We start from the raw sequence: 27,998 nt of genomic DNA on the forward strand, positions 1-27,998 counted from the left end.
TACACATCGCTGTGGATTTGGGTAGTGATCGGCTGTCGGGGTGCGAGGGCCCCACAGACTATAGTGTCGTCTACACACAACGGACAGAAACAGCTGCCGGCTGCCCGGCCCAGCGGCGGTGATGTGCCGAGAAACCTGCAGCGCCGCTCGTCTGGGGGGACAGATCAACATCTCAACATCTGCAATAGTTGTAATGCTCCTCCACTGGCAGTTATCTGTGAGTGGCGAGGCGAGCGTGAGCCACGCCCCTCCCACTCCTTCCCTGGGGGGAGGAGAAGAGATGGAAAAGTCAAAGACGTGAAGGGGAAAAATCCTGGCAGACGCAGAAATGAAAACAATACATGGAGAAGGGAAAGGAGATGAAAGAAAAAGAGGGTAGTGGCGGACCAGAAATCACCTAAATGGCAACTAACTAGAAGCCTCAAATCCAAATGAAGGCCTAGCACAGCAAAAGCTGCAAAACACACATCTACCCATCTATTCGATTATGGGCTCAACAAACGCTAGTCTTTTAGTTACACCGAGGGCCAAGAAAATGTCTGCAGGTTCTAGAGCATTCTCTATTCGGGCTCCAGAGCTTTGGAATGCCCTACCAATGGATATTAGAACTACTACCTCAGTAGAAACATTTAAGACACGTTTAAAGACACATTTCTATGAGATGGCCTTTAACTAACTTGTAATGGCCGATTCGGCCGGAGTTTGTTTTGTTCGCTCTGCCCACCCCCTCCCTGGCTGGGGAGGGGGTTAGGTGGCGCAAAAGCTGATAGCGGCTAGCTGGATTCTCGGGGACCAATTCAAGATGAGGAAACTGCAGCTCAACCTCCTTGAAGACACTGCCAGGACAATCGAGGGCACCTCCGACATCCATTTTCTCATTGATTTTCATATTATGTATTACTTGTGCCGTCTCTGCATCCATTACAACCTGGTGATCCTGAAAGGGGGATCCTTCCATCTGTGGTCCCTTCTCAAGGTTTCTTATTTTCCCCTGGCAGTTTTTTTTTGAGTTTTTCCTTGCCCTTTTGGGATCTTAAGATCAGGGGATGCTTTGAGAATAATTGTCAATTTTTGTCTATGTGAAGCCCTTTAAGACTGTTTGTGATTTAGGGCTATACAAATAAACTTGACTTGACTAAATGTTTTGCTTAGAGTTATCAAATTGAGCACATTATAAATGCAGAGAGAGAGAGCGAGATTATCAATGTATAAAGAAAAAATGTATAAAGAAAAAAAGGAGATTATGGAATAAGAGGATTTGATACGTAACTCCAAACATGGGCCCAATGTGATACGATTTTAAGGACGCTTTGATTTTGAAGTGGAACAACTGGATTCGATGCAGTGGGATTACAATTCTCTAGGGTTCAGTTCAGTGGGTACGATACAATGAGTTTTGTCATTTTACATAATGTATAATAACATTTGATGAGCCAAGCTTCAGATCCAAAATATCTTAACTGTTTTTTAAGACGGACGTGCAAAACACTGCATTGCCCACCTTGTAGCATAATCTCGTTTTAATATAAAGACACACAATCGAGTCAAAATGAGATTAGCTCATCCTTTTGGTCACTTTATTAAATGTTATATTAAATATTTAGGAAGATAATAGCAGATTAGATCAACATGGCAAATTGTGGTGTATTTGCTAACATAAGAACATTCTTAAAAGGGCAAAAACAGTCTACACGTATATGAAATACACCTTGTGCAAACACAGGAGCCATGGAGAGACAACAGGCTTCTATCGCCCCACACAACCCCTCGTTAATAGCACGCCGACGCCAGTTTAGAGCAGAACGTGTCCGAGAACAAGCAGCAAGATGTCCGAAAAAGAGCCGGCAGGTGAGACTGAGGTGTTACAAAGCCAGCACGCACGCACGCACGCACGCACGCACGCACGCACGCACGCACGCACGCACGCACGCACGCACGCACGCACGCACGCACGCACGCACGCACGCACGCACGCACGCACGCACGCACGCTTTCAAGCCTCCATGCTAGACAGAAGCATGAGCTGCACTGGTTGTGCTTTGTGAGAGCCAGCCAGTCAGTCACCAAGCCACTCAGGCATGAACCAGCACGAGTGGAACATAAAAACAATGACGAGGACGCACAGCGCTATGCTAGACATCACACTAAACAGTGAGAATGACAATGTGAAAAAAACGGTCACAGAGACCAGTAGGCAGTTTTGAACAACACAAGCATTCCAATACCAACCGTGTGTTGCGAGAAACAAATAAACCGTGGTGGGTAGGGGTTTTTAAAAACTCAAGTGAGGCCATCACCATTTTCTTTTCTTTTTTTTTTTTAAATGGGCATGCCATTTTCTTTGATTAGTATAGGAATCTACTGGTTGTCACCAACCACACTGGTCCCGATGGGGTTTTAAAGTAGTACCATTATAAAAAATGGTGTTTAAACTTGGATGAATCCCTTTTTTAAGGGGGGAAACAACGCAACGCTTTCAAACGCTGCTAAAAAAAAACAACAACTAGAACAGACTTGACTTTAAATACAAGGAAAAAAAAATAATATATAGAATGAATAACATTAAGGCGGTATGTACACTTTGTATTTCTGACGAGTTTCCCAAATAGACCCCTTTCAAACAGTCATTTTTACATTGGGTTCCGCTGACTCCCGGTGGACGACAGAATTGCGACTTCAGTGGATAGTGGTCCGGCCTCCACCTTTTTCTGGGGCTCTTATCTGACTCATAAGGAGAGAGAGAGAGGCCCGGCTTGGGCTGGGCCCACTCAGTAGCAGAGAGATGGTGTAACCTACAGGCCCTTGGAGGGCCCAGGATTCTTGCCCATGGCGGCGTGGGGGTTCATGCCGTGCAACTGCTGGTAAAGACCCAGCAGGTCCATGTGGCTGAGCCTGTTTCCTCCCAGCATGCCATTCTGCAGGGCCATGTTCAAGAGGGTGGTCTGGTTGGCCATGGCCAGTTGCTGCTCTTGGACCTTCCTGTTGTTTATCACCTTCTGGACATACATCATCAGCTGACAAGAGAAGCATCGATATAATTATTATGAAGGACAGATTTTGAATTAATTTTGTCATGTGTCAACACAACGTTTAGGTCACTGAAAATCATTTCCAATGCAAATTGGAGCATCTGTGTCAGCCCCAAAAAAATGACCGTGTTTTAGGCAATTCCATTTGGATTCTTGCGATATTTAATGTAAATATTCATGGTCACTCAAATGGGCTGACTGATCAAATAGGCAGGCTAATTAATCCGTTGGGCCCACGTGTGAGCCACTATAAGGACAATATGTGGTACAAAATGCAGCACGGAAGTGAGAGTTCTTACCGACTGCTGCATGGTGAGAGTTTCTCTGTAAATTGCTTCTCTGCGTTTGGCCTCCATTTCCACAGAGGCCATTTGGGCCATAGCCAAAGACTGGACCTGGCTCTCAGTAAGACTGGCGTTCTCTTTCCACTGTTGATGACGGAGAGAACAATTTACACGGTCCCAAACATAAAGGTCGGGATGCTAATAAGCGAATGGAAAATGTCAGCACTTACAATTCGTGCGATAGTATCTTCCAGTGAGTCTCGTTGTAAACTCTTCAGCGCATTTGTTGCCTCGATGACCTTCAGTCGCCCTTGGTTGATAAGGTCCTGTCCACAAATGAAGACAGAGGAACAGTTGAAACAACGCCTTTGTCTCATTAGCATCACAAGCAGTAGAGCCCCCCACCCACCCCAGCTCAGCTTCAAGCGTTGCATAGCCGGGCCGGGATTGTGCAAATAACATGGATTGAAACAATTAATGTCATGGAGCATTGTTTATAGCGACAAAACCACAGAGAATTATTGAGCTCTGAAGTTGTTATGAGCTCATTTGGTTGTTACATCCCACGAGATTTACTGTATCATCCATTCGCTGCATTTCCAGCAACAAGTCATTTAATTCACTGCACATTGTCGAAACGTAACAGCTACGTGCCACAGAACATGATGCAGTCGGCGGGTGCTTTTCATTTGGAAACAACGCGAGTTACACTAAAACTGATTGTCTGGACATCAGAAAATAATTGTTGGTGGGATTGCAACATGACAATGTAAAAAAATAAAAAATAAAAAATCCACAGCATTTAGTCATGCCGCTTGTCATTTTGTGTCAGAGTTGCACTTCTAACTGGTTCAAATGGCCTGATAATGATTAACTATAGCGCCCCCTGTTGTGGAACGCATCAATGTTGAGCTGCGTACCCTTCAAAATGTAACATTTCTAATCTTTCTATCCACACTAACAAGATGTTTCAAGCATCCTCTCACAAAAGTAATAGCTCATTAACACATCCAACATGAAAAAGTAGTTGCAAGAGTTCTCCCAAGTTTCTTATAAATTTTATCAAATACATTTTCAGACAACCACGGCAGGTTATTCAACGACCGAATGCGGAAAATCAATTAGACAACAATGTAAACATATGACAGAATTGAACTGACAGATAAACTACAAGATAATTCTCAGACAAACATTTTCTTGAAAAATTGTCATCCAGTAATGTTTGAAGCTGTAAGCAAACATTTTGGGTGGTTAAATAAACTACCGTGGTTATCTGAAAAGAAAAATAACTACATGACACGCCCTGGATTTATGTTTGAGCCACATATTCATGATTGCTAGTTGTGGAAAAACAATTGGAATCGAACATGTATACAGCAAGCATCAAATGGGCAGATGATATATTTTGGTAGTTTATAAACGTGACTGTCTCCCGTCTGTGACCAGCTTGGCACGTGTAAATGGTTCAGAACTGAAATACCAGCGAATTAGTTGAAGAGTAGGACTAAAATAACCATATGCAGTGTGCCCAGCAGTAAAATGGAGAATTGCCAACACCAAGTTCAGCACCACTTACAGGGTTTGGGAAGCCCAGGGTTTGGGAAGCCCTGGTCTAAAGGCTCAACTTGGTGATTTCCTGCATCTTGTCTGAGAGCGTTTCCACAGAAACCACCAAATAATTTCACTCTGCCCAAGAGTTCATTTCATGGAGGTGTTTGGAAACAGACACATAACTGTCGCGAGCTATATTATATTGCATCACGTCATCAATGAGTGATCGTATCGCCCAGGAACTTTATTTGTATAATGCATGATGATTATAATAATTGAAAGCAGTCTAAATATTTGTAGCCTTCTGCTCTCTCTTCACACTGATCTTCCCACTACTTGAGTCAGATGTGCCAGCACGTATAAATACCCGCTGGCTGGCCCAGACATGAGGCATTACGATGTGACGGGTGGGGGTCCGGGGGCTTAGCCGGCCGGCTGCATGACTGTTGTCGCAATTAGCGGCGGGGGACTGAGGAATGTGGTGCGACATGCCGTGGGGGGGAAAGAGGAGGAGGGCGAGTGGGAGAGGGGCATGTGGAGCTCATTACTTACCTCCAGCTGCTGGTTGGTCATGGTGGCCAAAGCCGCCATGTTGTAGTGGGAGAACATGGTGGAGGAGGCCATTTGAGGCTGTACCTGGTAATTCGTCCTCATGGTCAAACCCTAAGAAAGCAAAGACAGCTCAGTCTTTAACGAAACGAGTCACATGAGTTTACTTGTATACGATAGATGACCAAAGATTAGTAACCATTCTTTGCTTGCGCAAAAAAAAACAACCCGACAACCCAAGTGTTGAGCCCCAGGAAAGGCCAGCAGGATACCAATGTTTGTGTGTAATTCAAACTCTGCTGCAGATGGTTTTCTTGTGCCCTGTAATCTGGCCATCCGGGGTGTGTTTGCATGCATGTGTGTGTTGTGAGTGGGAGGTTGAGGAGAGCGGGTTCTTATGGACTTGGTCAGAGACTGGTGTGCAAGCCTAAACACTACAAAACCAAACACACACACATCCATGCTGAATCTTCACATACTGTGGCAACGTTTTACATGACAGGAATCTATGAACTGGCTGATTTAAAACGACCTTGCAATGTCGTGGGTTGGGGGGGGGATCAAGGAACACAGTCCCTGTCTTCAGTCTGCTCTCGAAACCATTTTCAACGAAGGTGGGTAGGGCCAGTGCTTGTTCTCCTGTGCTGCGGTCCTCGCGGAAACCTGCCTGATCCACACAAAGAAGTTCCTCTACTCCTGGCGAAATACGTTGTAAAAGTAGTCGTTCCAAGATTTTGAAAGAGTAGGGAGATTGGGCGGTAGCTGGCTGGCAGTTTGTGGTCTTTGCCAGATTTTGGTATGGCAATAACTTTTGCTGTCCACCATTTCTTCGGGATCGAGTTTGTTTTTACAATCCTAGTGTAGAATTGTGTCAGCCAGGTTTGGGCTTGGGGGCTGAGGTGTTTCATGAACTTTGGAGAGATGTTGTCATATCCTGTTGCCTTTCCCCATTTCAGGCCCTGCAGGACTTTCTCCAGTTCAGCAACTTCAAAAGGTTCTAGAATTCTATCCTCTCTATCCTCTCGATTCACACTTGTTGGTGTTTCTTTAGCTCAGATGAAACTACTCTTTTGGTGGGTTTATCTTGAGTAACTTTTGCAATAGCCAGTAGGTGTAGCCTGATGTTTTGTAGGCTTGTAGGAGTGCAGCGCTTTCTTCGTCCAGGAATGGGACGTACAGGGGTCGGTCGCCTCGTGGGATGGCTGAGTGAGCAGCTTTGTAGATGGCGCTGCAGAAGCGGTTGTAGGCTTCATGTACAGTGATGGTGTGGAGTGGGATGGTGACAACACTCCTATCCAGAGTTTCACTGTATTTCTTTCAGTTGGGTTTGCATAAGTTCCAGCGCATCTTCCTTGGGCTGTTTATGACTGGGAGCTGTAGGCCAACGTCTACAAGCAAGGGGCGGTGTTGACTGTGTGGAAAGTTGTCAAGGATGAGGATCTGAGCAGGATAGGGCGTTCCATTCAAAGAGCTGACCCAACACAGGTCAGGAGAATAGTCTTTCTTCGACCTGGGGGAGTGGAAGGTTCCTCTTTGTTTGGGATCGTGTATCAGGGCATGGTCATTTCTAGATGCCCAGTCTGAAAGTGCCTCTCCATCGCTATCCGCTGCTGGGTATCCCAGTCAGGGTGGTGGCTGTTAAAATCTCCCATGTAGATGGCAGGGTGGGGTAGTGTGGGTAGAACCTGCAGATCCCAGTTTGCACTAGGGGGCTTGTACACATTGACAATATTGAAACCACCGATAGTTATGGTGTCAGAGAAATGTGTTGTTGTCAAGTGGTTTGCTTCAACTATGCCAGAGCGCACATAGGTGGGCCGTCCATGTTTGGCATGTGGGGTGTGGCACTGGAAGTCAAAGCCTTTGATGGTGAAGCGGCCTGCTTCCTCTGTGCCAATGTGAGTCTCTTGGAGGCAATTGAGTGTTGGAAGGTGAGGACTTCAATAAGGCTTCGCTTGGCTGCGGAAAGGCCTTCGACATTTAGTTGTAGTATTCGAAGGGCAGGTCCCTCCGCGAGGTGCTCTTGAAGCTGTTTGCTATTGGCTTTGGGACTATGACTAGGATTCTTTGACTTGGCTCTCAGGCGTCGTCTCTCGAAATTTAGTCTGCTGGTAGGATCATTTGCTTCCCTGGGCAAGCCCGGGTACTGACAGGGGGCGCGACGAGAACGGTGATCCATTGCCCCCATTGTTTCATTGATAAGATCAGTTGAATGCTTAAGGGCAGTTCACATGTTTACAGATCATTATTTTGTCAAAGATTAAGCAATAAAGCAACATATTTGACTGCATTATTGTTGTAATCTCAAATTTTTAAATCATTCAAATTTGGCAGGTCTGTTAACAACCCCTCTGTAAGACACATTACAAAGATGCAGATGCGGTTGAAAGCCCGCCACTGGACCTAACTGGCATGCTTAGTGGAAAACCCTGTGCTCGCTCTCCTGACAGGCAGACTAGCTCGGGGGAAAGCTGCTTACGGCACAGGGGGGGCGGCACAAGAGGCAGAAAGCGTTGGAAAAATAATCGTTAGGGTGAATTAGAATCTAGGATTACATGAGAGAAGGGGAGACCTTCTCCCGCTTGCTTACACAATCAACACTACATGCGCACACATACACACACCTTCCAAATAAACACACTAATTGCCCTTTGATTCAACCTACAAAAAGAGTGGGAATAGGAGAGGAGGTGCAAGGATGGATAATATGAACATGAGACAAGCCCCTTGTGGATGGTTGTTTGTGTGGGCACCTTGTGGAATTGTCATCATTCAGGTGTCTCACAACATGGCATTAAATTCAACCACACGTGACGCTATGCTTATTATTACATTTTCTCAAACACGATGCAATGCAGGTCACACTTACCTTTTTCTCTGCTTCGTATTCAGCCCAGGCTGCTTTGCGATCCTCCTCACTCAGGGCCTCCTCTTCTTTGTGGTCCAACAGTGAGTCGTGCTCATGATAGCACACAATCTGGTCCTTGTGGGTTTGCAGCAACTCGGCCAGGAAGAGGTCCTAGTGGCAAAAAAACAAGAGAAGTGTCAAAGGGAGGATTTTGAAGTCATCAGTAATTGTTTGATCAGTATAAAATTAAATGATGCTATTCTGCTCCAGTCCAGTCGGTGGACGTAACAACCGAGTGAGCCATGGTCCTATTTGGATCTACAATTTACATCCCTTGATTTGTGCCATACACTTGGTATAACAGGTCACTTTTATGATGATTTGGCTTTTCCATAGATACAAACACAGGCGAAAACATAATCTCCTATCTCATGCTTTACGGAAGTAAACATAACGCATTTCGTTGGCAGAGGTTAAAGTACTTGGTTTCCATGACAACACTACTATTTAGTACAATACTCAACTAAAATTAAGACAGCAGTGCCAGACTCCTCTCACACAAACATGGTTCGAATTACGCTTGTTGCAGAGGTTTAACTTTGTCCTGGCTGAGCTTTACATTAAAGCGGAATTCTGGAAAGTGGAGACGTCACGCGACGACTGCATCATTAACCTTCTTACAAGCCAGTTCGCACAGGCGTTCCACCAAGCTCACCCTTCATTGTCCAGCTACGTCTGAACTCTGACAATGAGTGTGAAGTCTACAAAGCGAATTAATCATAGATGTCACTGGTGCGACGCAAACGGGAATACAAAACAGACGCACAGTAGGATGAAAGGAGACAGTGATTGCAAATCTGTACAGGATAAGAGAGAAAATAAACAGTGGGCCAGACACGGTGAAACTGGATCTCTCAAATTAAGACAAGCAGACAAGCTTGTATACACACAAAATTCACGTGGTAAAACTGCTCAGGCCACCAACCTGGGAAGATTGAAGGCCTTGCTGGAGTGGCCTATTATAGCTATTTTGAACATTTTTTAGGGAAATAGTCATCACCAGTGTCAGAGGTCAAATGACAATACAGATGCTCACCCTGGAACCAAGTGCAGGTTGGGCTATGCTAGTATTTCCCCTCAGGGACTGGCTCTAGGGTGGTCCGCTCCATCTCTTTCGGTGAGCTGTGCCCAAATGTGACCCTTTACTAATGATCGTCAGTAACCTAAGCCTGCCTATTGGCATTCTGGTGGGCCTGCTTGGTAAAGTCTATCGCTATACTTCAGGAGAGCTGGAAAAGTGAGAGCCGCTGGGTGGGCAGATGCTCTATCCGAAATGATGTAAGTGAAGCCGCTCGGTGAGCATATGGGGGATATGAGTGGGTACCTCGACGGGGTGAAATCCGGGAAGGAGTTCTGGCATTTGAAAATGGATGTTTATGGATTGAGGTGACAGTCAAAATCTTCATAGAAAAGACGTGGATATCAACAATGAATCTCATGAGTGCATGGAACATTTTGAAGAGTCAAAGATTTCTACATGTGTACTGTTTGAAACAAAAAGGTCTTTCATGCCAGGATTCAAAAGACGAAGCAGCCCTCACATCTCGAGAGATGAAAACTTGGGAGTTGACATGAGAGAACCTCGTTTGGACTTTATGAGCTGGCACGAGCATCCATGCGTACTTTACCCATATACTCGCACTTTTAAAAAAAAAACTCTGATGCAATTAAACACCTGTCAGCATGGATAGCTTTAGAGTCCGTGATGGCAAGATTTCTGGTTGAGTTATCCGGTATCTTTTGAAGTTGAGAAAAAGTATAGTACAGCTAAACAGTTACTCATTGTGATTACTTTAAAACAGCACCTACAGTAGCAGCTATCCAACCATCTATCCATCATGAATAGATATAAAGTAAAGGACTTGGAAAACACAGATGCAGACTACGCGACAACCTCTAAATTGGAAGAATCTGAATCTATCCTTCAAACATTGCACAACAGCCAGCATTGTGCATGGTCGGTATATTTACATAAGAAGTCGCCATACACATCTCTGTCGTGGCTGCTCAGTATTATATGGCGAGTGCAAGGAGTCTGAATCAATATTAAAAGAATGTACGCCGCTGTGCTTTGTGCTGACTTGAAGACACCTCCAACACATCATTTCAATTTCCACCGTTTTCTATGGGAAAATTGTAATAAATCAAAAGTCAATATCTATCCCCGCATGAATTGGTTGACCTTTTCCACTATAGTTTATAACAGTTTGATATGGCGGTTTTAAATGCACAGGTGTGTTCGCAACAGGGGGTTGACGACAAGATCCCAAAAGCAGGAATGCAAGAGGCAAAGATATTTGTAAAAGCTAAACACAGCCAGTCAAAACTCCCTCGCCCACAGCTGCATACAAGTCACACACAAGGGCGCACACACACGCGCACGCGCACACGCACACGTACACGCACACACACAACGCTAGCAGACAGTGCTTAACAAGTTTCTCCGCAGAAACGCGCTAAAACTTGGAGCAGTGCCTGACAGGAGGCCAAGACTGCCCTAAGGACTTCCCACCATCATCAGCAGAACACATGCCAAAGTTATTTGTCTGGCAATCAGTCAAGGAAGAAGACAAAAAAAAAGTTCTACAAACACTTTAATTATAATATATTGAAATGTTGAGAGCAAAATTTAGTTAACACCAAAAAAATATCAAAGGCTCGATACAAATGCAGCCCATCTTTTAAAACGCCAACCGATCAGGGGGCCAATCCATAAAACTTGAACTTAATGCAGTTTTATGGAAGTTTGGCTCTGTCATATCTCCATGGAGTTTTTCGCACACCATTTTGACCTTGGAGCAAAATACGATAAATGTCATTTTGTTATGGCTATGGTGCCCCAATGTTTAAGACAGCTGGGCATACCAGTGTCTGCGTTTTTGGATACCTTTAGCTATCTGGTGTTGTGTTTCACTATTTCTCATTGGAAGCAATTGAGCTATCACAAAGTAAGGTGAAACAACTCTGAACAAAGATTGATGATGGAAACACTTTAGCATGATATCTGCAGACTTTTGGCAGTGCTTTTGGCTAGCTTTGGCCTCCATGCAGAGACAATCTGGAATAAATAGTTACGCATTTGGCTACCTGGATCACCACAGTGCAATTCGACTCAACCAGGCTTTAAGAGAAACGCTCATCATTGTACAACTAACTTATTGTGGTTGCAGTAATATTGTAATGGGAAGCCGAGACAGTGCTGCATCACAAGTTTCATTACTGGTTGTATGTTGTCATCACACCCGCCCTCCATGACACCACCTGTTCCCAGAAACCACAAAACAAAGCAAAACACACCTGTGGCGCTGATCCTTTGACACTCATTAAAAGAAATATTTGGGGTAGGGTGAAAAAATAAATCAATGAACAGTCAAAATTATTCCCCATGGCTAATGAGGTGAACGAGTGGCTTATCGCTCCACTTATGCTGCAACGCAGAACTTGATGTATGTGCCTGCTACAGTCACCTACGGAGCACAAAGCGTTATGTAACAAACACAGCATGCAGTTTCAACTAGCAGTCGTCAACTAGTGGACCTGTACAAAGTGTGTACAAGAAGCTGGGCTGGCAGCCCGTTCTGCAAGTGGATGCTTGCTCCATGGGAGAGTGAGATGAGCAGGAAATAGTCTGGAAGGGTGGGTGGGTGGGGAGTCAAAGCCTCATGTCTGTGATGCACAACCTTCTTTGTCATTAAGCAGAAGCGCGCCGGCCCCTTTTGTCTTCAATTAGTTTCTCTGAAGAGCACAGAGACATCTTTAAGAGAGGGGTTTAAATAATGACCTTCATCAGGCAGGGGGAGTCCAAGGGGAGGATAAGAAAAACAACTTTACTGGGCTCGCTTTGAACATGCAGCGGTAGAGAGGTGAGTCAGCATAACAGATGGCTGCGAAGATCACGGGGACAAGATGGCGTTGCTTATTGAAGACCCGGGTGGGGAGGGGGGGGGGGGGGCAAAAGCGACGAGGCTCAGGGAAGTTAAGAACGTAAGACGAGATCAGATGAACATGATACTCGATGCCAGTGGCGAACAAATTATTTTTCTGTTTAGTGTAGATATCGCTTAAGTTTGCAGAGTGACGATCCTTATGCCGTGACTTGACTTACTCCCTTGTCTGTGCAGAAGGCAGTTGGCTCAAAGCAGTATGCGTCTTACTGACTCATCTTCACATGAACCCAGACAAAATTCTTTCCATCGTACTCTCAAGCTCTGCTGCCATCATCATCATCATCTAGTTCCCCTTCTCAATGACTGCGACCTTGACCATAGTAGAGCATAAAATGAATGTTGATATCTCACCAAATGTCATACACGTCTAAATTGTCGCGGCCCATCAAACACACCCTTTGTGATACATAACTTCAAAAGTGACTAACTACAGTTGAAAGCTAGAAGGGTTTGGAGCCGCAATGTCAGTTTTTACTGTGTGTTGTTTTGGGCTCCTGTCTGTTCATTAACCCATCGAGAGAATGGTGCAAAGTGACTTAGGCTCAGTACTGTGAATGGAGGCAAGATGGGTCGGTGTGAAGGTTTGTAGAAGCCGTGTTTATTTTATCTGCCCTGTTTACACATTTCTGCTAGGAAACCTTGGTCAAACCCAAATCAAGAGCATCTCAACAACAAAAATGAATCAACTCTGGGGACTAAAACAAGTGAAGGCAAAGAGGAGAAATGAAAAGATCAACAACAAAGACAATGATGGCAAGGAACGAGGAAAAAGTGCAGGTTTATAGCAACATCGCAAGGAGAAGACTATTTAGTAAATAGCAGTAAACAGATGTGTGCAGCTGCTCTATGCTGGATGGCTCGTGTGAGTGCAGTATGTTCTCATTAAAAACCCAGGGGGCCTAAATAATAACATAAAAGTGGGTGGGGAAAAACTATTCACATAAGAATGCGGATTCACGTCTCAAAAAAGGTCACAAAAATCAGCTAGCAACGCGAGCATTGCAGAATTACTGTGAGGGCAGTGCAGCATCTCTCCAGCAATTGCCAACAACACAGATGCAACAGTTTAAAGGAGATATTATAGTTGTCTAATGATATGCTTGCACACATTTAAGATCAATGCACGACCTTTTGTGTGGCAGTAAACGCTTTGCTCAATCGAGCCATTTTGACAGTCTTTAATATTTGTCACTCCTTGTCAACCTTCTATAATCACAAGCATTCTCTTTCACTCTAACGTCCACACCATACTAGCCTACAAAGGAGGACCAAAAACATGACTACAACATTGTCAACGGTTTTAAATGTTGTTGGGTGCTTAATGAACTCCGTTAAATGTTAACTAAACATACATTTAATAGGTTTGGCATACAAGTGTAAAGTATAGGAATAGTATATAAGTGAAGGTTTACCTTTGGGAGCATGGGCGTGGCTTTCTTACTCTTCTTCTCTGAGGGATCGTCCAGCATATCAGGCTCAAATGTGTAGAGCTCTGCCAATTCATTCATAGTAAAGTGCCTTTCAATCTGCTGCTGGTCCACCACACGGTATGACAAAGACTGTTTGGTAACCTGCCGGTCATAAATTTTTTCTTCCATTGTGCCCTGAGAGAAGGAGATGAAACAAAAGGATTTCAAATAAATATATTTTGGAGGCTTCCAAGAAGTAAAATAATAGTGTGGCAGTTTTAATTTAGCACTATAAGTAAGGAAAGTTCACAGAACCACCTCTATTAACGGACAAAGGTCAATTGACTCATGCAGATGTGCATTTCCTGAACGGCATCAAAATCTCTTTGCTGCTAAACAGACAATGACCTAAAAAAAAGAAACAATCCTGCAAAGATCACCTGTGCCAGGAATCTGTAGACAAAGACCGTCTTGAGTTGGCCGAAACGATACACCCTGAAGATACTCTGGATATCAAATGAAGGATTCCAGGAGGCATCAAAGATGATGACTCTGTTGGACGCCACCAAGTTGATGCCAAGCGAGCCAGCTCGTGTGGAAATGAGGAACAAACGACCCCTGGTGTGGTTTGGAGAGCGGAAAATACTTGTACAAATGATCTCTGAATTGTTTCATTAAAGAAATGGGAATCAATAAATTCACCTTGTATTTTCAGGGTCATTAAACTCCTCAGCCCACTTCTTCCTGGTGGTGGCGTTGGTGGAGCCATCCAGACGATAGTAGTCAATGTTCCTGTACCACTTGCCCTCACCTTCACAGACACACAAGAGTGAAGAGACGTGCTATTCAATGTCATCGTCAAACTGCTGAGGAACCTTTGACAACATGTTGCCATCAACTAGGCCGTTTCTTGTCAAAGTGGACCTGGTGTGGGTATGAGCACATGGACGGTCACGGTGGATGGAGGCCCTCTGCATGTAACCTTCAAGATGGCCACCCCCTCGCTAGCCTTCACAAGCAGCACTTCAGCATGTTTCCAATTAGAGTACTGTGATCTTTTCATTACAAATTACAAACCCTTGAGCAAACATTTTGGGTGGAATAACAAGTCAAGGTCTAATCATTTTCAAAATGAAAGTAAAAACAGCTGCTGCAGTTTAATTAGGAACATGACCTTACGCTAGTGGCCCTGTGTTTGGATGTATGCGACTATGTGTGCACACTTGAGGCTGAAATGCGTGGACAACATTTGCTACGTGTGGGCTTGCTTCAAGAAATGCATGGGTAAATATTACCCAAAAGATGAATGAATTTTGGGACACACAACAAAGCCCATCAAGGCCCATAAAAAATCAGTAGCTGGTTTCCACTATTAAAAAGAGTTACTCGGTAGGTTGAACACATAAGTACAGCATTGCAAAACCTTTAGTAGGAAGCTGATCACAGGCAAAGACAGGATAGGATCATTCAGTGGAGTAATTAGCAGCCTAACAGGAGAGCCAAATGAGATCTTGAATAAAAGAATGTGGGATGGAAGTATAAAGCCTACCTTTGTACGGTGAGATCTTGTCTTCATCTGCAGCTCTGCAAGACAACTCCAGGAAATCCTCAATCAGGTCCAACGAGATAAGGGACTGACTAAACACCAACCTGTGGATGGGCACAAAGATTCCTTGGTGTCAAAACGCTATCCCATTACACTGCAAATCATCTACACACAAACAGCACATTCCAGAGATGTGTGCAGAAATCCTCAGAGTGCAGACATACTTACACTTTATCTTCCACTTCCTCTGCCATGCGCAGGATCTCAAAGAGGATTGTGATTTTTCCAGAGTGTTCCATGATTTCAGCATCGGCCTCTGTGACAAACTCCTTGTGCCAGTCGGCAGTGGGACTCCCTGGTGCCGAGCCAGAGGGTTCCGGTTCTTTGCAAAAAATAAATACACTCTTAACTCTGTACTCAGCCCTCACAACAGCAACACATTAATAATGCTCATTAACACAAGTTAATTATTCTTGTTGGGTGAGTTACCGTACGTTAGATTCTTTAAAAATCTGCAATTTGCACACGGTGGGTGAATGAATGAATGAATGAATGAATGAATGAATGAATGCCCTCATCTTATACAGTATCAACAGGCCTACAGTACAAGCCATGAAGCCACATCTGGCTTTGTGCGACCCCTCGTTGTTCATCGTCATATCGTGTCCGCATTGGTTGTCAAGCTCAATTAGGTTCAATGAGAACATGCAAATCTATTTTTGAGGCTCCAAACTCACGTTCTTCAACAGGCTCGGCCCTGTTTCGCCCCTCTCCATTCCTGCCCCGAGAACTGGTGTTCCACTCCTTGATGACTTCCACATCATCGCTATCGGAGTCATCAGATCCCTTCTTTCTTCCCTTGCCTTTCTTCTTTTTCCTATTAAGGAGGGACAGTGGAGGACACGGGGTCAGCGAGAGTAACAGATGGAGTACAAATGTGTTTCTGCTTTTATAAATATCCAACATGGAGAAGTGGAATCTTTACTTTTTTTGCTTTTCATCCTCTGAGCTCAGACTAAGGGACGACTCTTCAGACTCTGAGGCAATGAATTCCTCCATACTGTCTTCGTCAAAGAAACCCTGAAAGAGAGAAAAGTAGGTTCAAACGTGCAGTGGTAGACGAGTGAAGCGGAATTAATGCACATCGTAGTTGCTTTTGAAAAATGGATGATAATCACTCGTTCATTTCCAGTAAATCACATAGCAAGGTTTCGTTGTACGATACTGGAAAAACATGCAATATGTGAAATGCTTGTTGAGAGAAGCAATATCGATATTGAGATATTTAATATGTACCCAAATAAATGACATCTTTATTATCTAATGAAATAATTGTATTTTTTCATGATCCAAAATAAGACATCTCAATGCATTCTTAGCTAACTAATTCAGATGCATAAAAGCACACAATACTATATTGCATATCTATATATACATTTTGCATGAGCCAATATCATAATATCTCTATTTTTCCAATATACTGGAAAAATACTACCTACTACCTACCCTATTTTCTTTACTGATGTAATCCAGCTGAAGGCACCAGGGATGGGTCCAGATTCTGCTGAGCATCTGGAAATCCTGAAAGAGTTTGGTTCCTGCGCGGCCTCGGCCTCCCTCCATTGCATTTCCCACACCTGCAATATGAGGGAGAGGGTGAGGTGCCCAAACTCTACAAGTCAGCCTGAAGGTTCGTCTAACTCTAAACAGAAAATGGTGTGCACAAAACATGTAGAGGGGTCTAATTTATGCCTGAAACTTGCATACCTTTGGTCAAAAACATGGTACAACAACAGAGGGCATAATTGTCAGCACCAATATCAACTATTTTGCCTGGTGGTGGAGCAAAAACCCCACTAGTCCTTCGTAAGTACCAACTTTCCATTTCATTGTTTTGATTTTGGGTGCACAATTTTTGATACATCAAAATAGTTGGATGCAAGAAAGAAAGTTTCAATGCAGCTTGGATCTCACCAGTAAAGTGCTCCAGGTAGTATCTGTAGAGTTTACACTGGAGTGGAGTAACTCTGATAGACAACACATACTCGTGCTTGGGAGGCAGGAACTTTGTGAGTGCCGTGTAATCTTTCCTCTGCGAAAACAAAAAGATCATTTCGGCACCGACCATGTGCGGACAGACAACGATCAGAGTGCGCACGTTACCTGAACACAACCAGCCAACATCTCATACAAGATGTGAGCCCTCTTCTTCATGATACGGACATCTTGCATCGTGGAATCGGCACACTGCCCGTTCTGGATGGGGTTGATGAAACGATTGCGGAACTCTTTAACGGATCCGAGCAAGTTCTCTTTAATGAAGTTCACCATGCAGTGGTCTGACAGGGGGACACGGGAGTCACAAGATTGTCGTTTCCAGATGTAACAAGTTTCAACAACAAGTTTCGGCAAGCTTACATTCAATGAGGTTATTTTGAAGAGGCGTCCCAGTCAGCACAACCCTCCTCCTTGTCCTAATGGAGTTCATGGCTTTGGACACAGCTGAAGCCTCATTCTTCAAGATGTGACCTTCGTCACATATCACCAAGTCGGGACCTGAAGGGAAAGTTGAGCATGTTGTAAATGTGATCTGGATTTCATTCCAATGACACAGATAGCACAGTTTTACGACCCAGAGATGCAAGTAACCTTTGAGACAATTTCCTGTTTGATTACATTTATGTTTTTGTATTTTCATTTCCATTAAAGCACTCACACTTGTACTGCATATGATAAATACTACATGACCATACCTGGGTCTACCAGAGTCTTCAGGAATGTCTCTTTCAGTTTCTTACTCTTGGTATTCTTTCCCCGTGTCAGGTTTCGGTACATCTCATAGCCAATGATCATGATACCCCCTAAATCGTGCCATTGCTGGAGAGCGAACGATCGCTCCTGCGGCCTCTTGACTGTGGCCAGCTCCGTGACCTGTAAAACACACAACGGAGCACCGGTTAATCCTCCCTAAGTAAGGTTTGGTGACAAACAGTTGCCAAAGCAAATTATTACCTCTAAACACTCATCATCTTTCATCCCATGTTGCCATTTCTCAAACTCGTTGACCCAATTAAGGACAGTGTTGAGGGGACAAACCACCAGTGCAGTTGAAAAGTTGAGCTTCTCACAAAGAAGCAAAGTATGAAGAAATGCCACCACCTACAGGGGAGAAGGGAATGCTGCAGTTAACAAGTTAGGTCGACAAGTCATTTGTGTAAGACAGTAACAAATAATCGAGTTAAACAGAGCACAAAATGATGATTCGGATCAATCACATTTTCTATTGATTTTGCATTTAACCCATCAACACAACTCATGCCACACTGGAGCAGTGTAACCCGGGACGTATAGGCTCATGCACTCCTAAGCACTTGGTCATATCTTCTCTTTCTACCTACCTGAAGTGTTTTTCCTAGGCCCATACAATGGGCAAGGATGCAACCAGAGCCAGGTGACTTCTCAATCTTCTTCACAGACTCGCAGCAACAATCCCACATGAACTGCACCCCTGGAAACATAAAAAATATGAATGAGCTTCTCAAATAGAAACTTTCTTTTGGGGGTGGGGGCAACACCCTGTGACGATAGTCTTTGCCAGGGTAGGTTTTAAGAAACTCGTTTATTTACATTAATTTCATAGAACTATTTTTATAATTCTGCTGTATTTAAAAATTAAAATAATTCCCATCATTTAAATGTTAACTTTTATGTTAAAAAATGCATTTCGCTTAATCTTTGACAACTTGTTTTAAAACATTTAATTTTTTTTTAAATTTATTTGAATCATTACTTGATTTGTGTTCAAGGGCTAAATTTGATATAAAGAAAATTGACATTTAGCTTTTGTTTTTCCCATGCTTGCCTACATTGTTCCCCATTATTAAGCGAGTCACGGTGCAAATAATTACATATAAAATCCACAGCAATTGCATTTATCATGCCCATCCATCCCCGCATCCTTCATCTTGTCCTTACCATCAACTTGGTGAGGTTTCAACTTGGTGACGAGGTTTCTGTGCACCTGCACGATTGGCTCCTTGGTCTCTTCATTCTCATCCAGAACCAGCTTGGTGGTTATGGGACATGTCACTTCGGAAGACTCTTCCAGCACAATCGTCTGAACACAAAAGTGTTACTATGTAACGTCGCTTGAAAGAAAATTCATTTCAAGTGCATCCACACTAAAACTTTTGTTATCTGGTATGGACAAAACCAGAAAATAATACATGGTGTATTTCCATCCATCCATCCATTTTCTGAACCGCTTAGTCCCCACGGGGGTCGCGGGCGTGCTGGAGCCTATCCCAGCCGTCATCGGGCAGTAGGCGGGGGACACCCTGAACTGGTTGCCAGCCAATCGCAGGGCACACAGAGACAGACAACCAATCGCACTCACACTCACACCTAGGGACAATTTGGAGTCTTCAATCGGCCTACCAAGCATGTTTTTGGGATGTGGGAGGAAACCGGAGTGCCCGGAGAAAACCCACGCGGGCTCGGGGAGAACATGCAAACTCCGCACAGGGAGGGCCGGAGGTGGAATCGAACCCGCACCCTCCTAACTGTGAGGCGGACGTGCTACCCAGTGCGCCACCGAGCCGCCTGGTGTATTTCCATTAAAATAAATTGATATTTGGGGAAAAATGGGAATATGAACTAAACAAAATAAAATTATACACCATTTAATCCTCTTCTATCAACAAAATCAACTGGACTGTATTTTTAAGTCATAACGTGCTGAAGTTCCTGGGGGTGCACATCAGTGAGGACCTCTCCTGGTCCGCAAACACCTCGTCACTGGCAAAGACAGCTCAGCGCCGCCTGTACTTCCTGCGGAAGCTCAGGCGTGCATGTGCTCCTCAGGCAGTCCTGTTTACATTCTACCGTGGCACCGTTGAGACCGTCCTCACCAGTTGCATCGCTGTCTGGGGTGGTAACTGCACTGAACAGAACTTGAAGGCCCTGCAGCGCATAGTGAATACGGCTGGTAAGATTATTGGTGCTTCGCTCCCCTCCCTGAAGGACATTTACACTTCCCATCTCGCCCGCAAGGCAACCTCGATTGCGAGAGATGTGAGTCACCCGGCTCACTTTTTGTTTGACCTTCTGCCCTCTGGGAAGAGGTACAGGAGCCTGGGCTCCCGCACCACCAGACTCGCCAACAGCTTCTTTCACCAGGCTGTTAGGATCCTGAACTCGCTACCCCCTTCTGCGTAGCGTGCGGCACTGTTGCGCTATTTTCTGGAATGTCTGCTGTACGCGCACTTGCTCCTTTTTTGCTCCTCTTATTTATTTATTTATTGTGTTATTTATTCATTATTTATTCAGCACGCTGTTGTTATACTTGTTTACTTGTTTGTCTGTTGTGGGCCATGTCTTGTCACCGTGGGATAGGGGGAACGAAATTTCGGTTTCTTTGTGTGTCTTTGGCATGTGGAGAAATTGACAATAAAGCTGACTTTGAAATTCAAGCCATGAAATGAAAGTGACAAAAGTCAAAACTTCACTTTTACCTCTCGGAGTTTCTTCCTCAGCTCTTCTCTTTCCGCTATACGTTTCCGCCTATCTTCTTCTTCTTTCAGAGCATCCCGCGTCTCCGTTCGCAGCTTGTCATCCTTGAGGATTTTGCGGATTTTTTTGCGCCCTTTGCGATCTTCTCCATCTGGGTCGTCGTCGTCTTCATCTCCACTCTGTGGAAATGGACATTAAGTTAAGCTCTCAAATCTTCAGTCCCTTCGGGGGGAAAACGGCTACCTTTGATCAGTAGCCTGCGAGACCCTCGATTAATGTGTGCCAATCATAAGTAGGTAATTCTTATAACACACTCTACAGGTAAGTTAAAAATGCATTTTGTGTGTCATGCATGACCATACTTGCTTAAGCAAGTCAATGGCAAATGTTCTTGCACTTTTTTTTCCCTCAGAACGACAATTAGTACATTTGTGTTGGTCAGTGAGTGTATTCCTTTTTTTTTTTTTTTTTTTTTTAAATCTATCCAGGAATGAAGAACAGTATCTATTATGTTTAAAGTTCACCAATAAATCTGTGGTGAAAATCCTGATGATTTTTTTTTTTAAGTTGGAAAAAAAAGTACTGCATATGCACAACGTTGTGGCGACAGTGACAAGCTGGGTTGTAGTTGCTTAAATCTTGTATATATAAAAAAAAAAAAAAGTGTGCATAAAAACTCAAGAGGCGCACCAATAGATTAATTGATAACAGTTTTGATATTCGATTAATCGTTAGGCAACAAATTAAAACTGTCCAATTGTGTGCTCATTTCGGTTGCATATGTGCATTTCACCTTCTCATTGCTGGAGGAATCCTGTACTTTGATTCTACGTCTCTTCTTCTTCTGAGCTTTCTGCTTCTCATCATCCTTTTTCTTCGAAGCTCTACGGATGCACAACAGGATTAGTTTCTCAGCAAGGCCAAAAGCTAGCAGAGTCAATCTAGAATCAATAGCAGTGATAGATTGGTCGCGAGTGCTTGGATTTTTCACCTTGTCTTTCGACGCTTCTCGCCATTGTCCGATTCACTAAGTGCTTCGCTCATCACCGACTCCCCACTGGATGCTGACTTCTTGAAGTCAGAATCCGCCGAATCGTCGCTGTCCACTGTCAGACAGAAGATGGAAAGAAGTTGCTCACTGTTCTCGTGAAAAGCAAATAGCTTATAAATCATTGCTGAGTAACTCGAGTATGAACCTTTTTTCTTTTCTCTCTTCTTCTTGACCGACTTCCTGCTCTTTTCTGCTTTGTCGTCATCTGACTCTGCCTCACTCAGCGAGAGCTTTTGACGAAGCAACTTGTGCCGTCGACCACTCTTCTTCACCTCTACATCAGAACTGGAGTCTTCTGAATCTTCAATTGAGGAACAAGAATACGATCCGTAACAGATTAAAAAAATAATACATTTTAAAACCGTCAATAAAGTCCCTTTACCTTGCTGTTCTTCGTTGTCGTCTTCCTCTTCTTTAACTTTTTTGGAGGGCTTCTTGTTCACGTCTTCATCTTCATTTTCTGAGGAGCTCTCAGCCCCAGAGGAAAAATTTGACTTAATCTGGGCGAGAAGCATTTTCTTTGCGATTCTTAAAGACAAGGAAAATAATCAATTTCAAAAAGGTTGGACAGGATCAATCCCTCTCATGATATTAATGCTCATGTGACTAATGAGCACACATTAATGGAAGATTAATGACACATTAAGAGTACAAATAGGTGCGGATGATCAGCTAGCATGCTAATGCGGTTAACAAGTCTAGTCAATGCACCACTCCGGCAAACTTGGGCTTGTCGTGGAGTACCCACAAACTGGAGTAACAACATGGTTTGAGTTGACATGGAGTACACAAAACATCCAACTTGCTCCGTGAAAGTGAAAAAGTATATCAGACTTCAATTATTGTGGAATATTTATCTATTTTGTTAACTATGCATTGTGACAAATATTTTTAGTCTTGCAGAGTTAATTTAAAAGCCTAAAAGTTATAACAAATTAACTCACTGCTGTCCTTTATTGTGTCATCAAGTGTCGTGTGCATGATACCTGTTCTCTGGATCATCATCGTCGTCGTCGTCGTCACCAATTTGAGGGGCTTCTTGTTTGACAGGCATTTCATCACCTTGACAATAAAGTGCCATGCAGTCAAGAACAAGCAAGTCATTAGTTTGTGAATTTGCTTCAAATGCTGTGAAGCGCATTTACCGTCGTCTTCCATCGCAGAGTTGAACATCGGCTGGTCACTGTCGTCTCCAAAGTCGTCGTCAGCCTGCTGCTCTTCCTCATTCTCGCTGGAGGATGACTCCAACTTGGAAACGGCTGTGGAGCTCCTTCCTTTGCGCTTCTTCTCGTACGATCTTTTCACAGGTGTGGCCTTCTTCTCGGGTTTGTCTTGCTCCTTTGATTTATTTTGTTTCGTCACGCGGCTCGATCGCCTCTTTGCCGTTCTCACTTTGTCATGCTCCGAGTCGGTAGAGTCGGAGACATGTTTTTTCTTCTTTGATGCCTTCTTGCCTTTACTTTCCATGTCTGACTCTGAGCCTTCTGACTTCCTCTTGCGTTTGGATGTTTGGTCTGTATCTGCTGAGGGTTTCTCTTTGAACAGACATTTTCTAGAACTGGGCATTTCTTTCTCTTCATCACTACTTTTGCATTCTGCCACCTTTTCCAGCAATATGTCAGGTACTTCATCTGAGTCAGAGTCCCCTGCATCTTTTTCCGACAAGGAAGTATTACTCCGCTTCTTATCTTCTTTCTTAGCCTGACTCGGTTTCTTGGAGGATGTGGACTCGTCACTCTTTTCCTTCTCGGACTCCTCCTCTGATTCGGAGGAGTTCTTAACAGCTTGCTTCCTCAAAGGAGTGGTCTTTACTCTACTGGAGTGCCGATTGGGTGGTGGGCTGGCTGGTTCATCTCCTGTATCATAACCACCATTTTCCTCATCTTGTTCTTGGCTTTTAGACCTGGAAGACTTTGACCTACTTGTCTTCACAGTCGGCACCGGAGTCAGTTTAACGATGAGGTTCTTCACTTTCTGTTGGGGGCGTCCATTTTCTTTTGGACCCGCATCTGCGGCCGAGGTCAAATCGGTCTGAGTCAGCATGTGGGAATCAGCAAGACTTTCCACCATCTGAAAAAGCTCGTCCGGAACTGAAGGAGGAACAGACATGATGTCATGATCAAGTGATATTTCACCAGGAGAGAGCAGCTCACCACCACCTTCTCTTTTAACCACATTTCCAGTGAAATCTTCTGCTCTGCTGCCTTTACTAACTGGTTCCTTTTGCAGTTCCTGTTCCGGTTCCTCATCCGGCGAGCTTTCCAGTGTGTTGCATGGAGTCTCGACTAGCTCCTCCTTTGGCTCAATAACCTGGTTGGCATCGTCTTGGTTGGGATGCTCCTCCTGAGGTGTTTTGCATGCGGCCGCTGGCTCCTTATTGTGCTCTTCGTGCAGCTTCTGCACCGTGTCAGATTCCCCAGTTGAGTCTACCTTGTCGTCGTCCTTGTCGACAGGGTGCACTGCATCCTTGCTTTTTCTGACTTGATGTTGCCCTTTGTCACCATTCTGCAGTTCCATACTTCTGAACACTGGCTCCAAGGCCTCTTCCAAAGCAGCATGGGCTTTTTTCAGATCAGAAAGAACCGCCTTGAATGCTTTCAAATGCCTGTACCGGACAGACTTGTCGTCTTGCTCGGCAGCAACCTGCCGCCCAAACTGGATGAATGTATTGTTTAAACCAGTCGTGGTTTCAACCAGCTTTTTTGTTTTCTTTAAGAGTTCTTTGGGTATCTGCAGTTTTTTGTTAGAGAATAATATGGTCCCTGAGCCGTCGGCGTGTTCCTTCCCGTTGACAACCACTTTTTGCCCTTTGACTTCACTGCTATTACACGTCTTGCTCTTGCGTCCCTCGCCTTTACTGGATTTGCGCTGCTTGGTTTTGTCATTGTCGATTTTTGCTAAGATGCCGTTACACTTGGAGATCAGATCCTGGAGGGGTTCAGGCTTGCACACATAGCAGTGCCATTTAGAGTTCTCATCAGTGATGGCTGATAACTCTCTTCTGCTCAGGTTGCGAAGGATGCACTTCTTGCAGAAAGCATTGTTGCAGTAATCACAGCAAATTAGTTTTCCGCCTTCCGCACACCACCTGACAAGTCGAGGATTGGATAATGGTTAATATACTCTCTGACTGGAACTACGACTACAGTACAGTACACCAAAAGGTTTCGCTACATAGATCCATCTCACCTGCACTGCTCGTCCATTCCATCTGAGTCTTTACTGATGTCATCACTCTTGTAATAATTGTAACATGACTAGAGGAAAAGAAAAATAATAGGCAAGACTATCACATTAGAGTCTTGTGTATACAAGTGAAATGTATGCAACTATTTGGAAAAACGTTAATGTACCTTGCAAATAAGCACTTTAAGAGCAGGGTGCTGGTACACAGAGTTTCGTTGAAATTGGTTAACTTGCTTTCCACAGGCTGTGCAGTTTATCTTCCTTTGAAGTGTGTCATCTGTGGACAAAACAGTGTGACTCGCTCTTTCTTAGAAGCATTAAAAAAAAAACAAATCATCAATCTGCACCAGTGCATGTCGTGTTTCTCCTTGTCTGTCTAAACACGCTCCCCATGTCCTCACCCACCTATATATTAACTTCCAAAAGTAAAATTATAAAATAAAAAGGTTCCAGTTTATGCTTGGACTGTGCAGCTCCACAGAAAAACACACTTCAATGCAATATAATGAATTACCTGGAGCTTTCTGTTTGTAATCCACTCTGAACTTCAAAGTGCCTTTATTTTCACTCCCTGAAGGGCGCAACACTAAGGTGCCTTGGAGGACAAAGAGAATAAGATAAGCTTCATCTTAATTGGGGGGGGGGGGGGGGGGGGGGTGCATGTTTATACCTTTGGATATGCTGCCTGTATTACTGTCAGAAGTGGCTGCTTCATTTTCACTGTCGTCAGATTTGCCAGAGTCATTCTGTACAGCAACCTTATCTACAGTATTGGACTTCCTATAATGTAGGAACGCAAAATATTAAGTGCGTGAAAACACTGAGAACAACAGCACGATTGGAAGGTATAAAAAAAAATGTTTAAGTGCTGCCCACCTCTTGTTACGGGAAGAGGAGTGTGTTGTTTCCGCGGAACTACAAGGCTGGAAGCATAAGAGATAAAGAAAAAAAGGTAAGAGTCAACTGGACAACATGGCATCCTTACAATGAAGAAGCACACAAACTCTAGTGGACAAGCAAACGAGCACAATGGAAGACGACCAACCTCCTCTGTGTTTTCAGCCATTTGGTCTAGACTGGATTCAGGAATAGGCTGACTCATTTTACCTGGAGGAACAGATCATCTTTTATGTTGGTGATTGATTATTTATTTTTTTTGCATCTCAACAGACATTAAATAATAACAAGACTTTGACAAGTAAGATTTCGACTGTGATCGATTTGGTCTGTTTTCCAGACACACCGGAATTATTTCTATCTGGAATGAATGAGTTGATGGCAGAGAATTTGGATGAAATAAGCAGAGAGAAGAACCGATCTTACTTTTCCTGCCTGTTTTAATAGGAAACATTTTACTTTTTGCAATGAAACAGCTTTTAACTTCCATCATAATTTATACAATTAACTTTATGTCACGATAGGTACAGTTACTGTGTGGTGGAATTCAATTTATACCATGATATGAATTTTAGGATATATTTCTCATCCTCTTGTCTTTGTGTAAAATTTAAAACATCTGCTTCCTTTTTTCACTGTACCACATAATTACATATTTATTATAAGGCGCATTTCTTGCTTTACCAAATCAGTTTAAAAACCTTAGGAAAAGAACTGCCTCATTGTCACAGCCTCTTTAGTGATCAATGCTGTGATCTAATTTTCCATCATGCTTGGCGTAAATGGAAATCACAATATTTAACAGAAAATTTGCAATTCAACCTTTTCCTGAAATTATTCAGCCCTATTTGACACGATATAAAGAAATCAGAAATGAAAAAATGTACACACGTAAGACAAATATAACCTATTCCAGACTATTTTTTTTCCAAGAAAACAGTGGCCCCTAACCAGAAATTTTAGAGGTGCACACTATGAATTTACTTGCTAAGTCAATATATTTCTGAAAGATGGGCTGAAGTAGGGAGCAGAGGTTTGTCAGCAACACACACAAAAATATATTCAAAACTAAATTCAAATAAACACAGCAAATTGACTGGCCGCAAAGACGTTTTTCATCTACTCGTGTCTCTGCGACCAGTCAATTTGCTGTCTTTATTTTTTTACTTTTTAATACTTTTTGTGTTGCAGTGCAAGACAATTTTCATTAAAATTTTCATTTAAAAATCGTCTTGCACTGTCAATTTTTAATAACAAAATGCTACCATGTAGTGGCTGTCGGGCGCCCTGCTCCGACGCAATAAAACGCTTTTTTTTTTCTTAAACAATAAGCTGCCTTTACAATACAAAAATCGCCTTGTCCTACATTGCGATGTCGATCTGACTGAACGTACGTGTTTTGAAAACACACCAGAACTTTGTTAGACAAGTTCGCAGCTTCGGCAGCCGCCGTGCGAGGTGAGCCGCTTCTTTATACCCTCCATCACCATGTTGCCCTGGCAACCTAGCAACCCCCACCCCCTCTCGGTTATGCATGCCAGCCCCAATGCATGGGCATGCACCGAAAAATGCAATGCTCGGGGCCTTGCATCCCACGGACAATATCACGGCAGGAAATGGAGCGCAAAAGGCTGGGTGGCACTTCTATTTACCTAGCTGCTACAACATTTAGCCATTTTTTGACGCGTAACAGATTACGTTCGTTTACCGAACTCGTCTTAAAATAATGTCCAGAAACTAGCCACCATTTAGAGACATGCGCGAGAAAATCAGAACTTGCATTTGTACTAAGTTGAACATTGCCGGTCGGTAGCGGCTAGTTAGCTTAGCGTGCTAAACACCAACAAGCACTAAATGGTTCGGCGTCCCGCTAGCAAAAAGGTAGCCCACTCCAGTCTAATCAATGCACAACACACTTGTGTAAACACACGAAAACGAGCCTTTACCTGCTGATTGCGGTCGCCATTTCTTGATACACGAAGACGGGCTTTGTTCTCGGTGCAGGCAGTTCAGATGGCCCTCAGGTGGCGATGTTTGGCGATAGGAAAGCGACACAAGTCCACAAATAAGCGTAACAACTCCAGTCAGTGGAGACAAAGCGCGGAGACCATCTTACCGGATGGCCGTGGA

The 27,998-nt window shown here is 43.7% G+C and overlaps 1 protein-coding gene across 1 annotated transcript; it reads right to left on the minus strand.

The window, feature by feature from the left end:
- Positions 1-1,550: 1,550 nt before the first annotated feature.
- Positions 1,551-27,991, minus strand: atrx (ATRX chromatin remodeler). The gene is made up of 34 exons (XM_049746863.2): positions 27,815-27,991; positions 26,017-26,078; positions 25,848-25,894; positions 25,642-25,751; positions 25,486-25,566; positions 25,139-25,248; positions 24,975-25,042; positions 22,931-24,873; positions 22,772-22,847; positions 22,168-22,313; positions 21,931-22,086; positions 21,726-21,840; positions 21,528-21,618; positions 20,737-20,913; positions 19,199-19,340; positions 18,622-18,731; positions 18,236-18,382; positions 17,977-18,154; positions 17,642-17,779; positions 17,387-17,562; positions 17,198-17,315; positions 16,730-16,860; positions 16,209-16,303; positions 15,961-16,100; positions 15,452-15,605; positions 15,227-15,327; positions 14,380-14,488; positions 14,118-14,295; positions 13,681-13,872; positions 8,283-8,432; positions 5,417-5,527; positions 3,544-3,639; positions 3,329-3,457; positions 1,551-3,014 (listed from the first exon to the last, which is right to left on the minus strand). Exons 2-34 carry the CDS (start codon positions 26,071-26,073, stop codon positions 2,793-2,795), a joined length of 5,994 nt encoding a protein of 1,997 aa, XP_049602820.1. The 5' UTR covers positions 26,074-26,078; positions 27,815-27,991; the 3' UTR covers positions 1,551-2,792.
- Positions 27,992-27,998: the final 7 nt, after the last annotated feature.

The sequence above is a fragment of the Syngnathus scovelli genome, chromosome 1 (genome assembly GCF_024217435.2).
Source record: "Syngnathus scovelli strain Florida chromosome 1, RoL_Ssco_1.2, whole genome shotgun sequence".
Classification (NCBI taxonomy): Eukaryota; Metazoa; Chordata; class Actinopteri; order Syngnathiformes; family Syngnathidae; genus Syngnathus; species Syngnathus scovelli.

Bases quoted from the DNA above. Each gene is read 5' to 3' on its own strand.
- atrx (XM_049746863.2), bottom strand. From the start codon at position 26,073: ATGAGTCAGCCTATTCCTGAATCCAGTCTAGACCAAATGGCTGAAAAC. The intron at 21,619-21,725 runs GTGAAAAATCCA...GTGCATCCGTAG, and splicing joins GAGAAGCGTCGAAAGACAAG to AGCTTCGAAGAAAAAGGATG. The intron at 15,606-15,960 runs GTGAGTTTGGAG...TTTTTTGCAAAG, and splicing joins GGCCGAGCCTGTTGAAGAAC to AACCGGAACCCTCTGGCTCG.